This window comes from Chiloscyllium punctatum, chromosome 6, assembly GCF_047496795.1.
Source record: "Chiloscyllium punctatum isolate Juve2018m chromosome 6, sChiPun1.3, whole genome shotgun sequence".
In the NCBI taxonomy this organism is placed as follows: domain Eukaryota; kingdom Metazoa; phylum Chordata; class Chondrichthyes; order Orectolobiformes; family Hemiscylliidae; genus Chiloscyllium; species Chiloscyllium punctatum.
In genome coordinates, this window is record NC_092744.1 from 19,254,838 (window position 1) to 19,279,595 (window position 24,758).

The window sequence follows — 24,758 nt, forward strand, 5'->3', positions numbered from 1 at the left end:
AATACTACCTCATTGGTTGTAAAGCATTTTGAAGTGCCTCATGATTGGGAAAGATGAAATCGAAAATGCAAATTGTTTATCTTTGTGTTTTCCTGCATTTCCTTGTAATAATTGGAAACAAATTTGAGAAATCGATATTAATTGATATAATCAAATTAGTGTATTTTTCTAACATTATACAAAGCACTAGTCAGGCCACAGCTGAATACTGTGAACAGTTTTGGTTCCCTTATCTAAGTGAAGATGTACTATCATTTGAAGCAGTCCACAGAAGGATCACTGTTCTTATACAGGTATGGAAGGAATGTCTTATGAGCAGAGATTGAGTTGGTTGGGCCTGTGCTTGTTGGAACAATGGAAGGTGATCTTGTTGAAACATTCATGATTCCTAGGGAGTATGGTAAGGTAGATGGGGAAAGGTCAGTCTCCATGTGGAACAACTAGAGGGCATAATCTGAGATGTCATATTTAAGACACAGATTTTGCTTTCTCAAAGGTAGTGAATCTGTGGAATTTTTTACTGCAAAAGGCTGTTGAGGCTGGGTTGTTAAGTATATTCAAGACTGCAATAAACAGATTTTTTAACCAGTAAGGGAGTCAGACATTGTAGGAAAATAACAGGAAAGTGAAGTTGAAGATTCCGAACAATCATGATCTCATTGAATGGGGGTGCAGATATGAAAGACTGAATGGCCTACTTCTGGTCTTACATTGGATGGTCACATTACTGCAATGTTTTCAAATGGTTCAGATTCAAACCAGCTTCAATAATAAAAACGGAAATTGGCATTTGTGTAGCTGAATGGCCTGCTTCCACACTGTAATGATTCTATGATTCTGTGTTGAAGGCAAGACGAAAAGTTTCTATAAAATGGATCATCTTTCAGCTTCACTCATGTACTGTACTACTGTACTGTCCTACCAAATGGTTATAGTCTAATGTAGTGATGATGATTAAAGGACAATTAATTAGCTACAGAGACAGCGATCAATTCCTGTTCTCCTTTCAAAGGAGTGCAAGGGCATCTTTTATGCACAATTAAGAGGATAGTCAAAGCTGAGTGGTTTACTTCTATTCCCATACCTTGTGGTCTTAACATCTCACCCGAAAGATGGCACTACTGTCAGTACAATACTTCCTCAGTACTGTGTGAATGTGCTAGCATTGGTTTTTATACTTAAAGCCCTGGACTCGAATGTGAACTCAAATTCACTTGCCTCCGAAAAAGAGTGCTACCCACAGCTAAGACCGCTGAAAAAGAAAATGCAATTAATTACAGGAAGGCCTACATTTACAAAAGCATAGTCCCTTCATGGCAGTCAAGATTGTAGCCGTCGGTTCAAATCCTACTTCTCCGTTTTTTAAAAATCCAGTTCTCTCTTACTATTGAATCTATTTCCATTAAGTTTAAAAACTTTGCTTTCCAGATCATAACTATTACCTACATTAAAAGATTTCCTCATGTTAGCCCCCATTGTTTTGTCAATTATCTGAAACAATGTCTTCTTTTTACCAAACCTCTGTGACTGGTAATTTACTTACTTCATCAAAGCTCTCATGTTTTATTTTACACATCTGTCACATCTTTTCGAAATATTCTTGGCTCTAAGGAGAAAAAAAAATGTTTTCTTAACCTCCTGAAGTGAATTGGAGTCCCTCACTCTTGTTGCGCTTTAGATAAATATTTGCTTAATGCTGTCTAAGATCTTGGATATCCTTCCTTGGGTGTGGTACAGAGATTTGAACACAGATTTCAGCTAGGGCCTAGTCAGTGTTTTATATAGGCTTAGCTTAACTTCCTTGCTTTTGCACTCTCTGCATCCATTGCTGAAGTATAGATTAGCATGTGTTTTTTCAACAGTCGAAAAGTGTGGTGCTGGAAAAGCACTACTCATCAGGCAGTGTCAGAGGAGCAGGAGAATCGACATTTCGTGCAAAAGCCCTTCATCAGGAATGGCGTTTGCCCGAAACGTCGATTCTTCTGCTCCTCAGATGCTGCCTGACTGGCTATGCTTTTCCAGCATCACACTTTTCGACTCTGGTCTCCAGCAACTGCAGTCCTTTTTCCTAGTGTGCTTTTTCAACAGCCTATTCAATTTGCCCTGTTATCTTCAAAGAATTGTATACACAAATCCCCAGGTTCCTCTGATCCTTCACCAACTTTTACAGTGTCATTGTATTATTTCTCCTCATCCTTCAGCAAAAAGCATCGCTCGATAGGATTTTATCTCTTACCCACTGATATGATTAGTTTTGCACCATCGACTTTAGTAAAGAGTGCAGGAATCTTCGTTAGCCTTTTGCTGTACTCTTGCTGAATTGCACACCATCTTTTATGGGATATTTTCTCTTTCTCCCAGACCCTCAAATCCTTTTGGGTAGGTCTACTACATTCTCGTTTAAATTTGCTAATGTTGACTTCACTCTGTTCTTTAGACTCAATACCTTTATATGCACCATTGATAAATCAATTTGCATTGTTCACTCCTGCTATGCTGTAATTGGGATCAGGTTGACTTTGTTAACTACGAGGTTCTTGATTGGGGTTGTTAACCTCGGCAGACTAGGAAAGCATCGGCCTGACAAATATAACCAGAAAATTAGAATCTCCTCAGTGGAGGCTTGATATCGAGCTGGCTGGCTGCAGCCAATGTACTGTGCACTAGCAAATAAAAGGTGACTTGATGACGGGACCTGGCCTCTGTGCATTTACTTCATGCTGTTATGTCTTCTCCAATCACCATTCCCAGCTCAACTCCCTCACTGCCCTTCAAATATTTCTGACTTTGAATCTGTGCTCCTTTAGTCTGGACATCTTGCTTGCTAACAACACAGTAGTTATCATCATCATTCATGTATCGATTTTCATCTGTAACTCTGTTACAGGGATAGTAGCAATACTCAGACCATACTCCTAGCCTTCAATTCATGAAATCTCATTTAAAAGCTTTGAGGAATTTAGCAAAGCAACGATCTGGACACCTTTAATGATCCAGTTTGCCTCAATGAATTTTTCAGCTAACCTGCACAGTTGTATCTAAGATAATCTGGTGAGTAGTACATGGGCCCAAAGGGATTGGGTAGCTTAGTAAAGTAGAACAGGGACCATTCATACCTAGAATTTGGATCTGTGTATGTATATAAGCCAATGTAAGCACTTCACGCCACAGGCAGCATCTACTGACTCCGTCTAGGGTTGCCAAAACCCCAGGATAATCCTGAAGTCTCCAGGAATTGAATAATTTCAAGAGCACTGTTGCAAACAAAACACTGAAGAAAAATAAAATGGGGGCATTAAAAATAATAATAAAATCCAAAATTACAATCTTGCATTTTAAAAAATTTTCTTTGAACAAATTGATTTATTAATTGTGCTCAGATGGGAATTGGAGAGGACACTGAATTGGGTCATCAAGGATCTGTTCACTCGCCAACTGGCTGAAGGAGTTAGTGTGCCATGATAATGACCTGTTTGACAATTGATGATGGGAGTGAGGACATGAGGTTGAGAAAGGTGGGGTCTCATGTCATGAAAACTCTAGGACTACATCTGTACAGAGTTGTCAACCCTAGTCCTGTCTCTATGCCAATGGTGAATGGCAGATAACAGTATTTCCATAATGTGAATTCAAAGTAATGCTTAAGAGTTAGGATGACAAAAGCTTCAAAGTCAAACTACGTAGTAATTCCCTCCCTATACTCCACAGACCACATAGACAGCTACAATTCAAGAAGATGGCTTATCATTACCTTCCAAGGGCAATAAAAGCTGGACCAGACAGTAATGGCCACATGCTAAGAGTGATCAATTTTTTAAAAGGACCTCTTATAATCTTCAACACCTTGATCAGATCACCTATGCTGAAGGACATATAAGAAAACTTACCTGACAGAAGAAAACACATCCTGAAAGAGGAAAGGGAAGTAGAAGTGATGAGATTTTGGCCTAGAATTCCAGAGCTTCGGGCTTGTGCAATTTAAAAATTGGATTGTGCAAGAAACTCAAATTGAATGGACACATAGATCTTGGCAGGTTGTATAGTTTAGGGTGATACAGAGAAATGGGGAATGGATTGAAAAGCAGTATAAGAATTTTAAATTGGGACGTTGTGGGTGAGGAGCCAATGCAGATCAGCAAAAATAAGGTTTGTAGGTACACAGGCTGTGTTTCAGGTGCAGGCAACAGATTTCTGGAGAAGCTCACGTTAGAAGAAGCAGGAACAAGTGATGGGAGATTTTTGTTCTCCAGCACAAATTGAATTTGTGTGCACTTTTACGGTAGAATAATTTCCCAGGCATCTTGTGATATTAGTATCTTAGGTGCAGGAGTGAAGCCAAAACCAATAGCCATAAAATGAGTTGGATTCATTCTTTATAAATTGGAGTCTGTAAGGTTTTAATTTGTTTTACAGGAGGTCATGGCTTGGTAACAACAGCTCAGTGAAAATAGTGGTGAATAATTAGAATGCTAATAAAGAAGATTGTACAGTCTAATTAATTATGATACTATTGGATTATGGGATCACTCATGATGATTTCCTTTGTCTCTCCCCAGATAAAACATGTACCACTCCATCGTGTGTATCAGCAGGTAAGTTCATTTCAAAAAAAAAAGCAAACTGTCATTAATATATCCCCCGTCAGCTTATCTCTCTAATTTTGCACCCACAATATCAACCACAATAAATCCCAAGTTTAGTCATAAAATAAGTCTCATTCTCCTTCACAGAATGGCTGCCACATGGTTGTGGAGTTACCTCCTACAGTTTGCTATTCGAAAAGACCCTCCAAACTCTGAATGCATAGCCCAAAGGCAAATTAAGCAACAGATCCCTCAAACACTTTATCCTGCCTCTAGTCAGTGTAAACTCCTATCAGACTACCTCTATATCTGTTAGCTGTTGCTCGTTACCACACAGTCTGCTTGTTTCAGCCTGTAATAAATGTTATTGCCCTCAACCACTTACCTGTTACAGGTCTTTCCTTTTTATTGCATTTGCACAAAGCATTACTGACCAATGTCAGCCTGTAAGCCCGTGGCAAAAAATTGAAATTTCTGGAAAACCCAATATCAATTGGCTGATTTAATTACATTTAGTTTGAGGTTGATCCATCCGGTCTCTCATATCTGTGAACTATGGGCAGTGGCAGAATCACTTTGGGAATTTCACCCATTTTTTAGTTCTGTTGCCATGGTTCTAGTAAAATATCTGCGGATGTGCATATATTCCTGTGACTTTGTTTATTCTAACGTTTTGACCAGGTAGAGAAGGATAACGGTGTCTCTTTTCCAACTCCACATTTGAATGCAAGAGGTTTTCTAAATTAAAGCATTCTGGATTGCCAATTCAGTGTGCTTTTTATAGAATCACTACAGTGTGAAAACAGGCCCTTTGGCCCAACAAGTCCACACCAACATGTAACCCACGCAGATCCATTCCCCCTAACTAATAATCAGGACACTATGGGCCATTTAGCGTAGCCAATTCACCTAACCTGCACATCCTTGAATTGTGGGAGGAAAGCCATGGAGACACAATGAGAATGTGCAAACTCCACACAGACAGTCACCCAAGGCTGGAATTGAACCCAAGTCCCTAGCACCATGAGGCTGCAGTGCTAACTACTATGCCACCCCATGTATGTGTACATTACCGCTTGCAGTCTTGTAAGAAATGGACAGTTGATTAAGTAAGCAGATAACTTCATTGCTAAAACCCACTCAGCTAACAATGGACAGTGTGCAAATCCACATTGCTTCTCAAGAATGCACTCAAACATACCCAAGTCGCAAAATATGTAGAAAGAAATAACATTACACAATATCAAATCTTTCAACTTGGCAAGTAAAAGCGAAGTCAATAATAGGGCAGCACAATACTCAGTGGTTAGCACTGCTACCTCACAATGCCAGGGACCGGGGTTCGATTCCACCCTTGACCACTGTCTGTGTAGAGTTTACACATTCTCCGATGCCTGTGTAGGTTTCCTCTGGATGCTCTTTCCTCCCACAGTCCAAAGATGTGCAGGTTAGGTAGATTGATCGTGTTAAATTGCCCACAGTGTCCAGAGATATGCAGGCTAAGTGGATTAGCCATGGGAAATAAAGCATTGTCAGGTAGGAGGGTGGATCTGAGTAGGATGCTCTTCAGAGAGTTGGTGTGGACTCAATGGGCTAACTGGCATGCTTCCACACTGGAGGGATTCTATGAAAAGATTCACTGACTAGTTAAATCTGCATGTTTTGGTTCTCACTTAAACAGTTGCTTTGCAGTAGCGGCTGGTTATTGCTCTTCTGTAGAATTCATCGATAATGAATTGAAATCTCTTAAAATTTTGTTTGCAACAAGATGGTTTCCTGGTTGATTTTCAAGCCATAATCCTGGCTCTGATCAGAGAGTTCAGAGAGTGACATTTGGTCTGGCAATGTATAAAGTGTCAGCCCAAATCAAAATTTAAACATGTGCCAAAAATGTTGTGTCACATGATTTCTCTTTGTTGATTGTCTATTCTAGTAAATATAAAGGATTGGCTCATGTCTCTCATAGTTCTCATTAGCCATTACTTATTTATTGCTCATTCATAATTGCCCAGGGAGTGAGTTAAGAGTCAACCGCATTGTTGTGGGTCTCGAGTCATATGGAGACCAGACCCGGTTAGAATGAGATTTACAACAATCAACAATGATTACACAGTCACCTATAAGCTTTTTATTCCCAGGTTTTAATAGATTTATATTTCACCATCTGCCATAGTGAGATTTAAACACACGTCCTTAGGCCAATGGCGATTGCTAGCCTACTGATGTTACTACTGCCTATCAATAATTATTCTATAAATTCTCAGGCTTCTGAATTATCCATCCATGGGCAAAGATAATGGAGCTAAGATACCATTGAACTGAATCGAGTTGAGTTGAATCTGCATATAGATTTAGCTCCTTAGCCAGGCTCAAGGAGCTACACCTGTAGGCAGAGAGGAAATGATGGCAAAGCCAATGACATAGAGACACAGAGTCATGCAGCACAGAACCAATCCCTGCCATACAGAATCACAAACTAAACTAGTCCCACCTGCCTGGCCCATAGGCCTCCAAACCCTTCCTATTCATGTACCTATCCAAATGTCCTTTGAACATGTTTGTAAACACATCCACCACTTCCTCAGGAAGTTCATTCCAGACATGAACCACCCTCTGTGTAAAAAACTTGTTCCACACATCTTTTTAAAATCTCTCTCCTCACAATAAAAATGTGCCTGCTAATCTTGATAACCCCATTCCAGGGAAAAGACAGCTTCCATTAACTCTATCGATACCTCTCATGATGTTATAGGAATTAATGTAAAAAACAAAAGCATCATCTTCTGATCCTATTTACTTATAAGTGCTTGCCACTTACTGCCCATATTTATAATTAATATCCTGAGCCCACTCTGCCATTCTATTTGACTGTTGGTGATCTTAACCTTAACTCCATTTCCCTTCTTGGTCCCATCACCCTTGCCTCACAAAATATCTGTCAGCCTGTGTTTTGATTTTGTTTTACTGACCCACAGCAAAATTAAGCACCTATTCTAATACAAAAATCAAACCTTGCATTTAAATAGTGCCTTTCGTAGCCACTATCTACCCATTTGATATAACCAGTAGTGTCCTCCTTGAAGTGGAGTCACTGTTGTAAAATGGGATACACAGCAAGCAATTTGTATGCAGCAAGCTCTCACAAGCAGCAATGTGAACATAGAACATAGAACAGTACAGCACAGTACAGACCCTTTGGCCCTGGATGTTGTGCCAGTTTTTTATCCTACTCTAAAATCAGATTAACCTTCATTGTAATATATCCCATGAGCCAATCCAAGAGTCGCTTAAATTTCCCTAATGTATCTGACTGTACTACCACTACCAGCAGTTCATTCCACACACCCACCACTCTCTGTGTAAAGAACCTACTTCTGCTATGTTTTTGTGATTATTGAGGGATTGCCAGACCACCAGCTATAACTGCTCTGTTCTTATTCAGAAAAACGTCATAGGATCTTTTATGTTCACGTGAAAGAGCAGAAGCAGGTACTGGTTTTAAAATCTCAGCCAAAAGAAAAGATAAATCGTTTTGTACACTGATGACTTAGCCACCAAAGGAATCCTTATCTTGACATGCTTCATATATTTTCTGATCTTCGTGGAAAATTCATTGCTTTTTTTAAACTTACATCTTTATTTGACCCCTCAGCTGCCCGTATTGTGGCGAATATGGACCAAACTGCAGATCCTTGCAAAAACTTTTATCAGTATGCCTGTGGAGGATGGTTGAAGAAACATGTCATCCCTGAAACCAGCTCCCGATATAGTACTTTTGACATTCTGAGAGATGAATTGGAAGTCATCTTGAAAGGTCAGTCGAGGTTCTAGAAATCAAATATTAAGATTGAGCATTGAAGACATTTTAAAGGCCACATTACCTTCGTTAATATGGTCAATCATTTCAAATTAGAATCATAGAATTGTTAAAGCAAGGAAGGAGACAATTGGCCCATCTACCGTGTTGTTCTCATCATCTCCTTATTTCATCTTAAGCTCCATGCCATTATTGGCCAGTGTATTGAGTATAGGAATTGGGAGGTTGTGTTGCAGCTGTACAGGACTTTGGTTAGTCCACTTATGGAATATTGCATTCAATTCTGCTCTCCCTGCTATAGGAAAGGCGTTGTGAAACTTGAAATGGTTCTGAAAATATTTAAAGGATGTTGCCGGGATTGGAAGGTTTGAACTGCAGGAAGAGGCTGATTAAGCTGGGGCTATTTACCCTGGAACATCAGACGCTGAGGGGTGACTTTATAGAGGTTTATGAAATCATGAGGGGTATGAATATGGTGAGTAAACAAGGTCTTTTCCCTCAGATAGGGGAGTCTAAAACTAGAGGGCATTGGTTGAAGATGAAAGGGGAAAGGTTTAAAAGAGACCCGAATGGCAACATTTTCACACAGAGGGTGGTGCGTGTGTTGAAAGAACTGCCAGAGGAGGTGGTGGAGGCGAGTACAACTACAATATTTAAAAGTCACCTGGATGGGCACATGAATAGGAAGGGTTTAGAAGGATATGGACCAAATGCTGGCAAATGGGACAAGATAAATTTAGGAAGTCTGGTCAGCATGGATGAGTTGGACCAAAGGGTTTGTTTCTGTATTGCACATATCTATGAATCTAAGTTAATTAAACATAACTGATCCATGTCGTATTAATGCTGGCTTTCATTGTCCAACTCACAGTATTTTCTCTTTTAATCTTTCATGTTGTGCTCGGCTCTGTTGAACTTACTATAGTTGCTGGTTCTTTCTTTATACTTTTTTTGAACAATGGTGTGATAATTGCAATTTTCCACTCTTCTGGCACCAGCTGAGTTTGAGGAAGATTGGAAAACTGTGGCCAGTGGATCCATAATTTCCATACTCACTTCCATTCAATATTCCTGGAACCATCTCATCTTGTTCTGGTATCTGTTCAACTTGAAATACACACGGCCTATCCAATACCTCCTTTTCAACAAGAGTCAAGTATCTGAACGAGCTCCCTTTCCACCATGACCTATAAAAAAGTCTCCTTCCTTGGCAAAGATCAACAAAGTATTCTTTCAGTACCTGGGCAATGATCCCTAGTCCATCAATAAATACATTTTTTTGATTTATTATTGACCCACTCCTCCTTTTACGACCTTTTGGCAACTCTTTTGCTATTTTTATGGTAGAAGACTTTGTTCGTTGCCAGGCTGTTTTCATACTCTGCTTTTTTTTTCAATTTCCCTCAACCTTCTCAATTTAGTCTAGTTCCCAGTTGTAATATTCTTCTGACATCTGTCAAGGGCGCTTTTATTCTTCATGTGAATCTCTATCTCTATTATTTATCCATGGATTCTGGGTTTGTTTTCACTACTGTTTTTCTTTGTGGAGCATATACCATGACATTCTATCTCCTCTTTAAAGGTAGCCCAATGTTCAGTTATAGTCTTGCCTGTCAAGATTGATTCCATTTCGCATTTGATTCATTCTTATCCCATTGAGGTACATTGCCCCAGATTAATTATTCTTGTCATTTTTGATAGACAACCTAACACTTAAGGGAGCAATTTTCCTCTCCCTGAAGGAATTGACAAGGTTGTTACTATCTTGCCAGGGCCAAATCTCCCTCTAATTTCTCCTTCTCATCAGCTCAAAGTGTTTTTCTCGCCCGCCCACAATTAAGGCCCTTGAGTAGTCAATTCACTGCCATTCAAGGGCCTCACCTGCCCACCTCCCCATCAGCTGCCACCTTAGCATGCAGGAAAAGTGGCTAGTATCTCAATTAGGAATCAGGATGACCAGCCTTTCTAGGTTAGTGAGTAGAGGCCTCAAGTTGCCCAAATCCTGGGGGCAAGTGGAGACAGAGATTGGAGAAAAGAGGGTGGTCTCTCAATCACACCTTGCCCTTACTGCCAACTCTCCCTCCAACTTGCACTCCATGAGTACAATAAATACTTCCCTCCTCACTAATAGGTCCCCTGGGGAATAGACCTTAAATGGCTGACCTTAGGACCATGAAGCAGTTTGGCTCTTATTGGTTGGCAGCTCTGGCAACCCAGCAAAGCTGTGTTGGAGCTTTTATTCACTTTTCACAGTTTGTTGGTTGGTTCTTAATGAGCTGTTTGGCATGTGGTATGGTGAATCACCTCTGAATAGCCACATTATAAATATATACATGCGAAAATTCCACTCTGTGGTATCACAATCACTGTTCCATAAATATTTCCCTGCTGACTCCTGATCCACTTGCTGCACCACATTCCTGAGAACCAGCCTCTTTTATTGTTGGACAATATATATATATATATATACCATATTACAAAATACTCCTGAACACACTTTAGGATCGCTTCTCTCTCTCTCTATATATATATATCCTTTAAATTACTCCTATCTGAATCTAAATTTAGACAATTAAAGTGCTGGATTACAACTGCACTATAATCCTTGCATGTCTCTGTAATTTACTTGCAAACTTTGAGAAAGGACATGAAGGGAAAGCATAGAATTAAAGAAACCAAATAACATTAGAAATAAAACATTAAATTTACAAAAGTAAAAATATCAAGTAAAATAGCTTAAATAAAGATTTCAAGCTTTCTGGGAAAAGCAGGAAGTCCAGCTCTGTGCAAAAACAAGTTTAGGCAGCCTTGAAACTTAAAATTAAGTTATTAAGGAGGAACAGAAACCATAGTGTAAAGGAAGACATATTGACAGATAATTTCAAACTTAAAGTACGTAGGAGAAAGGACAGTAGAGGTTTGGATAAAGAGTTTACTGACCAAGCATGTGAGGTGAAAAATGATAAGGAATGGGTTTAAGACATGAAAGACAGTCAGTAATCAGGTTTAGATAAGGACATGAGGTGATGAGCACGTGACTAAACGTTAGGGGATACCAGCAAATAACGTCATCACCCAAGTCAGTACAAACGGTCACAGTGGCTTTTTGTTATCGCTATTCTAGATCGCAAAATCAGTAATGTAATTAAATGATCACAGTCAGCAAAAGACGAGCGTAGGTTTATCATAAGCATAGCAGGAATGTGGTGAGAACATCATGTTCATTAGCAGATGTTTGATTGACATGCTTATTGGGTAAAATCTGCATAAATACTGAAGATTGAGAGTGCCACTTTGGAGTAGTCTGAGAGTACTAGGTTGGTAAGTGTCGGTGCCACTACTCTGTTAAGGTTTTCAAATCTCTACTTAGATTAGGACTTAGTGTCTTGTTACTCAGTAACTGTGATACCATATTAAATTGTGAATGTTTAAATAAATGTACTAAAATCTTTATGAACTGCTTGTAAGAATTTTATTCCAGGCAATTGAATGATCTCAGGGAAAGAACCAGGGAAGGTTGAGTAGACTCCGGTACAGAGTCCTCCCTTGCCCACAGAAGCTCTTGGGGAGGCTTCGACAGCTTGTACATCTTTTCAATTAGTTGGTGGCCTATATCTAAAAGAAAAGAAAGATTTTCAGTCCCACAACAAATTACAGAGTTGTGTGTGTGAGTAAACCAGGGAAAATTTGCTGTGATTTGTTTTTTCCAGCTTTTTCCAGTTGGGTGGCATGGTGGCTCAGTGGTTAGCACCACTGCCTCACAGTGCTGCAGACCTGCGTTTAATTCCACCCTCAGGCAACTGTCTTTCTGGAGTTTGCACATTCTCTCCGTGTCTGCGTGGATTTTCTTCGGGTGCTTTGGTTTTCTCTCACAGTCCAAAGATGTGCACGTTAACCGGATTATCCGTAGGAAATACAGGGTTACAAGGATAACATTGTGGAGTGGTTCTGGGTGGGATGCTGTTCGGAGGGTCAGTGTGGGCCTGATGGGCCAAATGGCTCACTTCCACACTGTAGGAATTCTATGTTTAAAATCTCCTATCAGGTGAGAGCCTAGCATGAAATGACATTGGTCAAATTCAGTCCACATCCAGCTATTCTTAAGTTGGTACAAAATTTGTGACTTCTGTCCAGGTGAATGGTTTAATTTGGGAAACAAAAGCCTACCTCACGGCCTGCATTTTCTGAGGTGAAAGTTGAGGCAGGTTGAACTAGTGAAGTAGAGGGAATTTTATTGCACACTCAACTGTGATGTACTTTACTCGGAAGTGCTTGGTGCTTATGTACCAAAATGTGAAAATGTTTAACTTGCTGGATGGATGATAGTGAAAATAACAAATCTATTATCTGTTTGATAGCCAGCTGTAATTTCCTTTCTTCCCCAAGTGAAAAGGGATGTGTGTATGAAGTGGGCCCCTGTCAAGATCAATGTTCCCCTAGAACCCTCTAGATGTTGTATTCTTTCAGAACACCAACTTCTTCAAATGCTTAGGATGAAATCTTCCCAGACTGTGAATGATATGGGCATTGCCGAAAGCTGGGAGAATCCTGTGAGATCAGTCTTGAGGAGTGTCCCACTGTCAAGAATAAAAAATCTCATTTTCCAACAGCATTGAACAGTGAGACTAGTTTCTCACAAGTGAGCAGTGAGAGGCTAATTTGTATGTATTAGCAATCACATCATGATATCAGCTCACTTTGTTAATATGAAGTTTCCCATTTTTCCACCCACCAAAGGAAAACTAGACAGCAGGAATTCCTGACTTGAAAGTCAAAATCAAAACCTGGTGACTCCAGGATAGTGCTTACTTCTGTGGGCAGCTAACAGTCACCAGCATCTCAGGACATGCTCCATGGGGGTACTGATGGCATACACTCCCTCCATTTGACAGGACCTCCAGGTTCCCATAGCCAATCACCCTCCATTCAACATGTCTGGCGCAAATGTACAATGTAGGGCAGCTGCAGACTGTAACCACTCAACTGGGTACATGGTTGGACTTAACAGATGGCATTGGTGCCAGAAATCCTGGAAGTCTCAGCAGTGGCCAATACATCTGTCTGTTGTGACTGAGAGAAAACAAAAAGAGGCATCATTGGGTGCATAGGCAATGAGGTGAGTATGGGACAATAGTGTGTGAAACCTCACTAGTGCTCACAGAGAGAAACTCACTGTAAGACTTGCCGAAATTGTATGCTGACTTTTGGCTAACTTCAGCCATGTGTTACTATCCTCATGTGGAAAGCCCAAATGCAACCCTTTTATGTGGCAAGTTTTGTTGGACTTGCTCCAATGTTAAGTTTTCAAAGCAAACTTTGTCATTCATGTGCGTATATACACTTTTTCTATTGACTACTGACTGCTGACGGATGAGCTCCAAAGAAATGTTTACTCTCCCACCTCCCCCCACCCCTCAAAAAAAAGCAAACTTAGTTGAGGACGATCCAAGCATTTACAAGAAAATTATGCTCAGAACGATTATACTTCGGCCAGATTATCTTTTTGCTGACTGTTTGTTTGTCAACTTTGTGATTTACCGTCTAAATTAATGCTCAGTCATTATCCTGGTCATAAATTATAATTAGTTTTTCCACAAGTGGTGAGCAAAAATGCTCAAAGTGCAAGTCAGAATGATAGGTTACCATTTCAGATGGTGCCTTTTATCACTGAGATACAGGATCTTGAAAAAATAGGAGTAGGTCATTGAGACCCGTGAGCTTGTTCACCATTTAATTAGACCATTATTCATAGATTCTTTACTCCATTCAGCTACCCTTGTTCCCTCTATATTTGTCTCATATCAACACACCTAGCTTACTTCTGAAAGCTCTTGAGAATTCAGGGACATAGAGTTCCAAATATGTACTACCCTTTGTATGAAGAAGTGTTTCCTCATTAGATAACTACATTATCCTGCTCTACTTTTAAGATGATTCCACCCTTTCTTGATTCCCTTCCCCCAGTGAAAGGAAACTTTTCTTTTCCACAGCAAAGCTTTTAATATTTTCATCAGCTCATTAGAGTCTCTCCCTGATTGGTAATTGTTGTAGTCAGACAGGAGAGGTCCTTGCAGATGCTAACAGGAAAATTAGTTCAACATTACTTGAACAAAATAGATGATAGATGGATTTAATCATTCTTCAATGGAAAATACTTTAGCAAAGGTTAGATTTTGTGCCATGGTCACCTCATCTACCCAGTGGAGATGTGGACAAAACTTTACCAATGATAATATTCATACCTGGTGAGTGGCAAATTGTGATTAATGTGGGGTGAACCACTACCATTTACAAAGACTGTGCTTTTGTTAAGTAGGATCTCAACTTTTTGTGCAGATACATCTTTTTAATCATAAACTGTGTAGTTCATGTGCCCTATGGACTAAAGCATTCCTCAGCATACAGCAGATTCAGCAATGTGTGATTAGGATAGTTATCAAAAGGTCATTAACAAATGCTGACTGTTCCTTGATACAAATGAGTCATAAATATTTAACTATAAGTGTAATAAGGCGTTTTGCAAACTAAAGTCTATGAAGTTGCTGTTATCACTTTTCTAATTTTATTGCTTTCTTCATTTTAATTGGGACAGCTTTAATGTGCTTATATATTGTGCACAGAGCCCATAACATCCTGTATTTTTCAGGACCATATGGATACTGAATACTGAAAGAAGAGAAATTAGATTTAAATGGACATAGTTAATGAGTTGAAGAAAAGATAGGAGTATAAAGATGGGAACCAAATCAGACTAATTTTGTACTCCTTGGTTTGCTGTTTGCAAAACTGAACATGCTGAGTGAGTGAAAACCTTTGTCCCAAATTAAAAATGCAATGTCAACCATCCTTGGAAGAGTGCAACAGCGTCTAAAGGAATACACCTGTTACAATTTAGAGCTGCTTTTTAATTATTTTCATTGGCTTAATGTGCCTGAGTGCCATTTCTAATAGATGAGTAAAGAGATACTCCTGCTGATTGTCTGAAACTTCTCCTTTCTGCCTCCTCTCCACTGGCCTTTGTCTTTCCGAAAGCACGGTGCGTTGAGTGAGACATTCCAGTAGAAATTCTGCCAGTGTTCTGCACAAATTTTCATGCTTTTGTACTCTCTTCCTATTTAATAAAGTCATTGATCTAATATATTTTATTAACCATTTTCACATGCTGACCTGCCATTGTGAAGGCACCACAATGGTAGTGGCACAATGGTACACAGTTGGGGAAGGCTGCCTGGGAGTCATTGGTGTTGATTTTGAACCCATTCAATCTCACGGCATTAGGTCAACTATGGGCAAGGAAACCTCCTAACTACCAGGCACACCAACCTCCTTTCAGCTGTCAGCTGGTGAATCAGTACCTTCCAGGTTGAACTGCACTTGCATCGATTTGAAATTTTATTAGCTTTATTGTCACATGTACACAGCTGAGTACAGTGAAAGGTTTATACGTTGCTACTTACCCCACCATCTTAAATGTAAAGATGCCAAGGTACAGCTTCTTCAGTCACAGATTAGTTACAATGTAATAATGTCACCAACATATGGCACCATTTTAGGTACAGTGTACCTTGGTTCAGTCCTTAATTACAGAATAGAGAACTGAAGCAAAAGAGTTACATTACAGCTATACACAGTATAGTCATAGGTCAGAAAGACAAGAAGCAAGTTAAAAAGACAAACATCACAATGTCTTCCGAAGGGCTGTCCCAAGCAGACGAGCGCAGGGGCTTTGGAGAAGCACTGAGGGTGATGAGGGCAAAGAATGTACTGTAGATGGAGGACTTCAATGACTATCACAGATTGTGACTCATTAGCACCACTACTGATTTGAGCTGGTTGAGTCCTGAAAGATTTAGCTGCAAGAGGGACTCTGCAATTGTTGGTGGGCAACCTAACCAAAGGACAATCAAGCTTGGCCTCATCCTCACCAATCTGCCTGATATAAATGGATCTAACCCTGATAGGATTGGTGGGAGTAGCCATACTATCATCTGGTGGAGGCAAAGTCTAACCTTCACTGTGAGAAAACTCTCTGCTGTGGCACTATAGCATGAATGAATAAATGATTTATGGGTGAATGATTTATGGTCACAAATATGGAGGGAGATACGGTCAAAAGTATTCTGTCACTACAAGCCTGTGCTATTTTGATGTTCAAAAGAATAAAAACAAATGACTTAAATGCAATTCATCTTCATCACTAGAATCACAAACACAGCCCCAGGACTTCTGCAAGGCCCCTGCTTTGGGCCGATCGCAGCCAGGAGCATGCTAAGTGGATATATTTGGACAGATCGTGCAACACACACACGTGGCACTGTGAATCATCAGTAGCAGCAGAATTGTATTCAAACACAATGTGTAACCTCATGACCTGGCATATTCCTCAAGCTATCATTCCCATCCAGCCAGGAGATCAAAGCTGGCTGAAAGGAAGGCATGCCAGAAGGAGCACAAGGCATACAGAAAATTAAGTGTTAACCTAGTGAAGCTAAAAACAGGACTACTTTAATAACAAGTACCAGAAACTGCGTGTGATAGACAGAGATAACTGATCTCACAACCAACAGATCAGAGAGAGTACCATTTTGCAAAAGGTTAGTTTGTACATTAGAGTGATATAGTGGCTTAGTGTGGCCTCTCAGTGCCAGGGATCCTGATTCAATTGCATCCTTGGGTGACTGCCTGTATGGGTTTCTGGCAGTTGCTGCCATAGTCTAAAGCTGTTTAGCTTAAGTGTATTGGCCATGCTACATTACCCCATCCTGTCCAGCGATGCACAGGGCGGCACGGTGGCACAGTGGTTAGCACTGCTGCCTCACAGCGCCAGAGACCTGGGTTCAATTCCCACCTCAGGCGACTGTCTGTGTGGAGTTTGCACATTCTCCCCGTGTCTTCGTGGGTTTCCTCCAGGTGCTCCGGTTTCCTCCCACAGTCCAAAGAGGTGCAGGTCAGGTGAATTGGCCAATCTAAATTGCCCGTAGTGTTAGGTAAGGGGTAAATGTAGGGGTATGGGTGGGTTGCGCTTCGGCGGGGCGGTGTGGACTTGTTGGGCCGAAGGGCCTGTTTCCACACTGTAAGTAATCTAATCTAATCTAATCTAATCTAAATTAGTAATTGGAAACTTGGGATTACAGGTGAAAAGTGGGGTGGCGGGTTTGGGTGGGATGCTCTTTGGAGGGTCGGTGCAGACTCATTGGGCTAGATAGCTCTTTCTGCACTGTATGGATTCTAGATTCTTGCAAAGACTGAGGCTGAAGCACCCACCTAATCGATGACGCATCTCTGCCTCCTCTTGTGGTCCCCAGCATCTCGGAAGCCAATCTTCAATCAATTCAGTTCAATTGACCAATATGGCATCAAGAATCAGCAGAAGGTTGGATACTGCAACATTCTGAAAATCGTAAAGACCTTGATTCCAAAGCTAGTTGCTCACCTAGACAAGCTGCTCCAGTGCCACTTCAACACTGCTATTTACTCAAAAATGTCGTAATTTGTGGGGTGCCCTGTGCACAAAAGGCAGGACAAATCCAACCTAGCCATATACCCCCCTATTTATCCACACTTCATCATCCGCAAAGTGATGGAACAGGTTGCCAACAGTGCTATAAGGTGGCACATGGTCAGCAATAATCTGCTTGCTGATACATAGTTTGCATTCCACCAGGATCATTCAGCAACTCCACCTCATTACGGCCTTAGTTCAAACATGGGAAAAAGAGCACCAGAGGTAAGGATGACTACCCTTGACATCAAAATTGATGTACAGAGAGATCTGGGTGTTCAGGTCCATTGTTCTCTGAAGGTGGCAACACAAGTCAAGAGAGTGGTCAAGAAGGCTAACGACTTGCTTTCATCGGACGGGATATTGAGTACAAGAGTTGAGTACAATTTTCATGTTACAGTTGTGTAAGACTTTAGTTCAGCAACATTTGGAGTGCTGCATACATTTCTGGTCGCCCACATTATCAAAAGGATGTTGGTGCTTTGGAATGGGTGCAGAGGAGGTTCACTAGGATTTTGTATGGAGGGTTGAGCTATGAAGAAAGGTTGAGTAAATTAGGATTATTTTCATTAGGAAGACAAAGGTTGAAGGGGGATCTGATTGAGGTCTACAAAATCATGAGGGGTATAGATAGAATGGATAGCAAGAAGCTTTTTCCCAGAATGGGGAACTCAATTACTTGGGGTCATGAGTTCAAAGTGAGAGGATAAAAGTTTAAGGAAGATATGCAGGTAAAGTTCTTTAGCCACAGAGGGTAGTAGGTGCCTGGAATGTGTTGCCAGCGGAGGTGATAGTGGCAAGCATGATAGTGTCATTTAAGATGTTTATTAAGAGGTTTACAAAATCATGAGGGGCATGAATAGGATAAATAGACAATGTCTCTTCTCTGGGGTGGGGGAGTCCAGAAGTAGAGGGCAGAGGTTTATAGTGAGAGGGGAAAGATATAAAAGAGATCTAAGGGACAATGTGTATGGAATGAGCTGCCAGAGGAAGTGGTGGAGGCTGGTACAATTGCAACATTTAAGAGGCATTTGGATGGGTATATGAATAGGAAGGGTTTGGAAGGATATGGGCCAGGTGCTGGCAAGTGGGACTCGATTGGGTTGGGATATCTGGTTGGCATGGACAAGTTGAACTGGAGGATCTGTTTCCGTGCTGTATATCTCTGTGCAAATGTGACTCTATGTATCTAGACAGATACATGAATGGGCTGGGAGCAGAGGGATACAGGTCCTTAGAAAATAGGCGACAGGTTTAGATTGAGGATCTGGATCAGTGCAGGCTTGGAGGGCCGAGGGGCCAGTTCCTGTAGGATGTAATTTTCTTTGTTTTTTTCCTTTGTTTACTAGTTAGTCATACCTCTGGCAGATGGTCGTAAAATAAACAAAGTGATGGCCAAACTTGATAGGTGCGCCAGAATCTGTGGGGAGGGAAACAAAGTTAATATATTAAGTCTAATATGACTCTTCTTTGGATCTTGAGGCAACTTCAACATAAATATTACTTGCCACTTATGAGCCCAAGCCTGGATGTTGTTCAGGTCTTCCTACTTATGGATACAGGTGATTTCAGTTGCTGAGGAATCATGAATGGTATTGATCATTGCACAGTCATTAATAAACATCCCAACCCCGGATTTATGATGGAGAGATGGTCATTGATAAATCAGCTGAAGTTACAGTTCTTGGGACACTGCCCTGAGGACCTCCTGCAGAGATGTCCTGGGTCTGAGATGACAGGCCTCCAACAACTGGAACAAGCTTCCTATTTGCATTTTTTATGACTGTTGGACATCGCCGAGTGTTTTACAGCCAGTGAGGTATTTGTCTTTTACAAGGAACACAGCAACTAATTTTGGACACAAATAAAATTCATAAAAAGCCATTTAATAATGAGCAGTGAAAGGCTTAAAGATGTTTATTTGGAGATATGTTTGTCTGTGAAACTGTTGGGGATGGGTATCTCCCCTGTTGTTCTTAAAGGTAAACAAACCAGATAACAGTTATGTTTATTGCCTTATCTGAAACAAAATACAACAGAAAGATCAGCACACCTTCAGTACAACACTAGAGTATCAGTCTTCATTTTCATGCTTCAATTCTGCAATGCAACTGGACCCCAGAATCTTGTTTCTCAAAATTACAAAATAATTGGAAAATATGTTGTGGGAGGAAGGATTTTTTTTGTGATCAATCCAACACATCTAGCTTTGCACTTCCCCGTTTTTCCTTTCTCTTCTATTTTATTTTGCTTACCTCTTTGTGAAGAGCTTGGTCATGGCAACAGCATCGGCAGGAGCGAGTGGGCCTAGCAGCACTGACTCGAGTAGGCCCAGCAGCACGCACTCGAGTAGGTCCAGCAGCATGGACTGGAATAGATCCAGCAGCACTGACTCGAGTAGGCCCAGCAGCATGGACTGGAGTAGGTCCAGCAGCATGGACTGGAGTAGGTCCAGCAGCACGGACTGGAATAGATCCAGCAGCACTGACTCGAGTAGGCCCAGCAGCACGTACTCGAGTAGGCCCAGCCACTGTGGACTCTTGGCAGTGGCCTCTGCATCATCAAGACAGTTCTAATGCTGACTAATGGCTGCTGCTGCGGAGGCATGTTTGGGTTCCGAGTGGCACCTGCATCCAGCACAGTGGCAGTAGAGGCATATTTGGACCCAGTAAAAGACCCAGTGGCATTGGCGGTGGCTGCAACAGTGAGGTGGGCCCGAAGTGGACCCATGGCAGTGCAGTGAATGGGATTCATGCCTGGCTACCAGATCTATGGCACTAGCGGGAAGGACTGTAAAGTTGGACACTTCCTTTATTTCTTCATTTTTCTGCCTTTATATTCTATATTTTTGTTTGTTTTTCTGTTTTAGGAAGGTGCCACAGTGGAGCGACGCTGTAAATCACTTTTCACTATATTTTAGATACACATGCCAATAAATAAATTAAATTTTACTTCCACTTCTATCTTCTGTCCTTTTTCAGATGTTTGCTTGCAGTGCTTTGTGGTATAAAATGGATATATAAGTCCTAGCAAAGATACAAAAAAGAGATTTCACAGAATATTATCAAAGAAGGGACCTGGGTTCGATTCCAGCCTTGGGCAAATGTCTGTGTGGAGTTTGCACATTCTCCCTATGTCTGGGTGGGTTTCCACTAGGTGTTCTGGTTTCCTCCCACAGTCCGAAGATGTGCAGGACAGGTGAATTGGCCATACTAAATTGCCCATAGTGCTCAGGGATGTGTAGGTTAGGTGCATTAGTCAGGGGTAAATGTACAATAGTAGGGTAGGGGAATGAGTATGGGTGGGTTACTCTTTGGAGGGTCAGTGTGGACTTGTTGGGGCCTGTTTCCAATCATAAGGATTCTGTGGATCTTAAAATTATGTAGGCATTAATGGATATATCTAGAGAAAAAAGTTTCCACTCCAAGGATTTTTTTTTTGCTAAGGGCATCATTGTTAGATAGTCTGTAATGAATCCAATAAGGAACTTAGCCAAAGCTTCTTCACTCAGAGAGTAGTTACAGCATGGAAAATGCAACTATGGAGAATAATTGAGGCAAATGGTACAGATGTATTTTAGGGAATAGCAGATAAATACAAGAGGCATTGTAGGAGAAATACAAGGATTTGAAGGGTATGCTGCTGGAATGTGCTGAAAGAGGGCAGGAAGGAGCTGGCACATTAAGTCAGGCCAAATAGCTGATCTTTTTTGTGTGTCGTCACAATGGGAGGATTAATGGTCTTTATGCATGTTTGATCAATAGCTAGTTTCTTTTATTGGAATTATTTTCCACCCACTAATTTTGAAAACACCAAGATAAAGCACCATACCCTTGGGTCAATAAATTGAAGGAATGTGATTGCAATCTTATCTGCTTGAATGTTCATTAATAGCAAGCTATTGAGAAGAAAACAGATAAAATAAATGAGACTCATAAAATCCATTCTAAATCCAATCTGATTCAAAACATTGCTTGCTCGCGACTAATGAAGTTAAATGCACGCCATTATCTTTGTCAAATTGCTTTGCCAAGTGCACACCAGAGAATATCTGCTTCATGAACCAAAAGCTAGACATCTAGATATCAAAGAACTTTGAATTACAGAAGCACCTTGCACAGTGCTGCTTAATTGCACATGAAAAGAACATGAAGCATGGATGGAAAATGTAAATATGACCTTACAAGCACATTACGTGTGCCAACAACAATGTACTCTGCTCAGCTCCTTAGCCTCTTGCAGGAACATTTGCATAAATGAATCTCAATCAATGAAAGTAATCAACGAAAATGCTATCCCTTTCCCCTTTAGATTTCCTTTCTTGTTAAATAGCTCTCAGAAGAATGAGGGAAGGAATTTCCATCTGTGTTACTTTTTGTTCATTCATGGGTTATGGATGTTGCTGGCTGGGCTGTCCAGAAAGCAATTAAAATTGCTAACACCTCCTCCTTGTGAACCTCAATCTCATCTAGCAGAAAGTGAGGACTGCAGATGCTGGAGAAAAGAGTCGAGAATGTGTTGCTGGAAAAGTACAGCAGGTCAGACAGCATCCAAGGAGCAGGAGAATCAACATTTCGGGCCAGAGCCCTTCATCAGGAATGAGGCTGGGAGTCTCGGGGGTGGAGAGATAAATGGGGTGGGGCTGGGGAGAAGGTAGCTGAGAGTGCAATAGGTGGATGGAGGTGTGGTTAAAGGTGATAGGTTGAAGAGGAGGGTGGAGCAAATAGGTGGGAAGGAAGATGGACAGGTGGGACAGGTCTTTGGGTGGCACGGTGGCACAGTGGTTAGCACTGCTGCCTCACAGTGCCAGAGACCTGGGTTCAATTCCCGACTCAGGCGATTGACTGTGTGGAGTTTGCACATTCTCCCCGTGTCTGTGTGGGTTTTCTCTGGGTGCTCCGGTTTCCTCCCACAGTCCAAAGATGTGCAGGTCAGGTGAATTGGCCATGCTAAATTGCCCGTAGTGTTAGGTAAAGGGGTAAATGTAGGGGAATGGGTGGGTTGCACTTTGGTGGGTCGGTGTGGACTTGTTGGGCCGAAGGGTCTGTTTCCAAACTGTAAGTAATCTAAAGAGCACGGTGCTGAGCTGTAAGGTTGGAACTGGGGAGAGGAGAAATGAGGAAACTGGTCCACTCTCCTCTCCGACCTATTACCTTTATCCCCACCTCCATCCACCTATTGCGCTCATAGCTACCTTTTTCCCAGCTCCACCCCCCTCCCATTTATCCCTCCACCCTGAGGCTCCCAGCCTCATTCCTGATAAAGGACTCTGGCCCGAAACATCGATTCGCCTGCTCCTTGGATGCTGCCTGACCTGCTGTGTTTTTCCAGCAACACAGTCCTTTAAGACCATAAGACCATAAGACATGGGAGTGGAAGTAAGGCCATTCGGCCCATCGAGTCCACTCCACCATTCAATCATGGCTGATGGGCATTTCAACTCCGCTTACCCGTATTCTCCCCGTAGCCCTTAATTCCTCGAGACAACAAGAATCTATCAATCTCTGCCTTGAAGACATTTAGCGTCCCGGCCTCCACTGCACTCTGTGGCAATGAATTCCACAGGCCCACCACTCTCTGGCTGAAGAAATGACTCCGCATTTCTGTTCTGAATTTACCCCCTCTAATTCTAAGGCTGTGTCCACGGGTCCTAGTCTCCTCACCTAACGGAAACAATTTCCTAGTGTCCACCCTTTCCAAGCCATGTATTATCTTGTATGTCTCTATTAAGTCTCCCCTTAATCTTCTAAACTCCAATGAATACAATCCCAGGATCCTCAACCGTTCCTCATATGTTAGACCAACCATTCCAGGGATCATCCGTGTGAATCTCCGTTGGACACGTTCCAGTGCCAGTATGTCCTTCCTGAGGTGTGGGGCCCAAAACTGGACACAGTATTCTAAATGGGGCCTAACCAGAGCTGTATAAAGGCGCAGTAGCACATCGCTGCTTTTATATTCCAACCCTCTAGAGATAAGTGACAACATTGCATTCGCTTTCTTAATCACGGACTCAACCTGCATGTTGATCTTTAGAGAATCCTCGACTAGCACTCCCAGATCCCTTTGTACTTTGGCTTTACGAATTTTCTCACCGTTTAGAAAGTAGTCTGTGCTTTTATTCTTTTTGCCAAAGTGCAAGACCTCGCATTTGTTCACGTTGAATTCCATCAGCCATTTCCTGGACCACTCTCCCAAACTGTCTAGATCCTTCTGCAGCCTCCCCACTTCCTCAGTACTACCTGCCTGTCCACCTATCTTCGTATCATCGGCAAACTTCGCCAGAATGCCCCCAGTCCTTTCATCCAGATCATTAATATATAATGCGAACAACTGTGGCCCCAACACTGAACCCTGCGGCACACCGCTCGTCACCGGCTGCCATTCCGAAAAAGAACCTTTTATCCCAACTCTTTGCCTTCTGTCAGACAGCCAATCCTCAATCCATCCCAGTAGCTCACCTCGAACACCATGGGCCCTCACCTTGCTCAGCAGCCTCCCGTGTGGCACCTTATCAAAGGCCTTTTGGAAGTCTAGATAGACCACATCCACTGGGTTTCCCTGGTCTAACCTACTTGTCACCTCTTCAAAGAATACCAACAGGTTTGTCAGGCATGACCTCCCCTTACTAAATCCATGTTGACTTGTTCTAATCCGACCCTGCTCTTCTAAGAATTTAGAAACCTCATCCTTAACGATGGATTCTAGAATTTTACCAACAACTGAGGTTAGGCTAATTGGCCTATAATTTTCCATCTTTTGTCTTGATCCTTTCTTGAACAAGGGGGTTACAACAGCGATCTTCCAATCATCCGGGACTTTCCCTGACTCCAGTGACTCTTGAAAGATCTCAACC

At 41.5% G+C, this 24,758-nt stretch overlaps 1 protein-coding gene across 4 annotated transcripts in view; it reads left to right on the plus strand.

The window, feature by feature from the left end:
- Positions 1-24,758, plus strand: part of LOC140478754 (neprilysin-like) — a 193,849-nt gene that overhangs the window by 13,883 nt on the left and 155,208 nt on the right. For all 4 annotated transcript variants that reach the window (XM_072572090.1, XM_072572091.1, XM_072572093.1 and 1 more), the window contains exons 3-4: positions 4,557-4,592; positions 8,236-8,397. In XM_072572090.1, the coding sequence (XP_072428191.1) occupies positions 4,557-4,592; positions 8,236-8,397 (198 nt within the window). The remainder of the gene's footprint in view (positions 1-4,556; positions 4,593-8,235; positions 8,398-24,758) is intronic.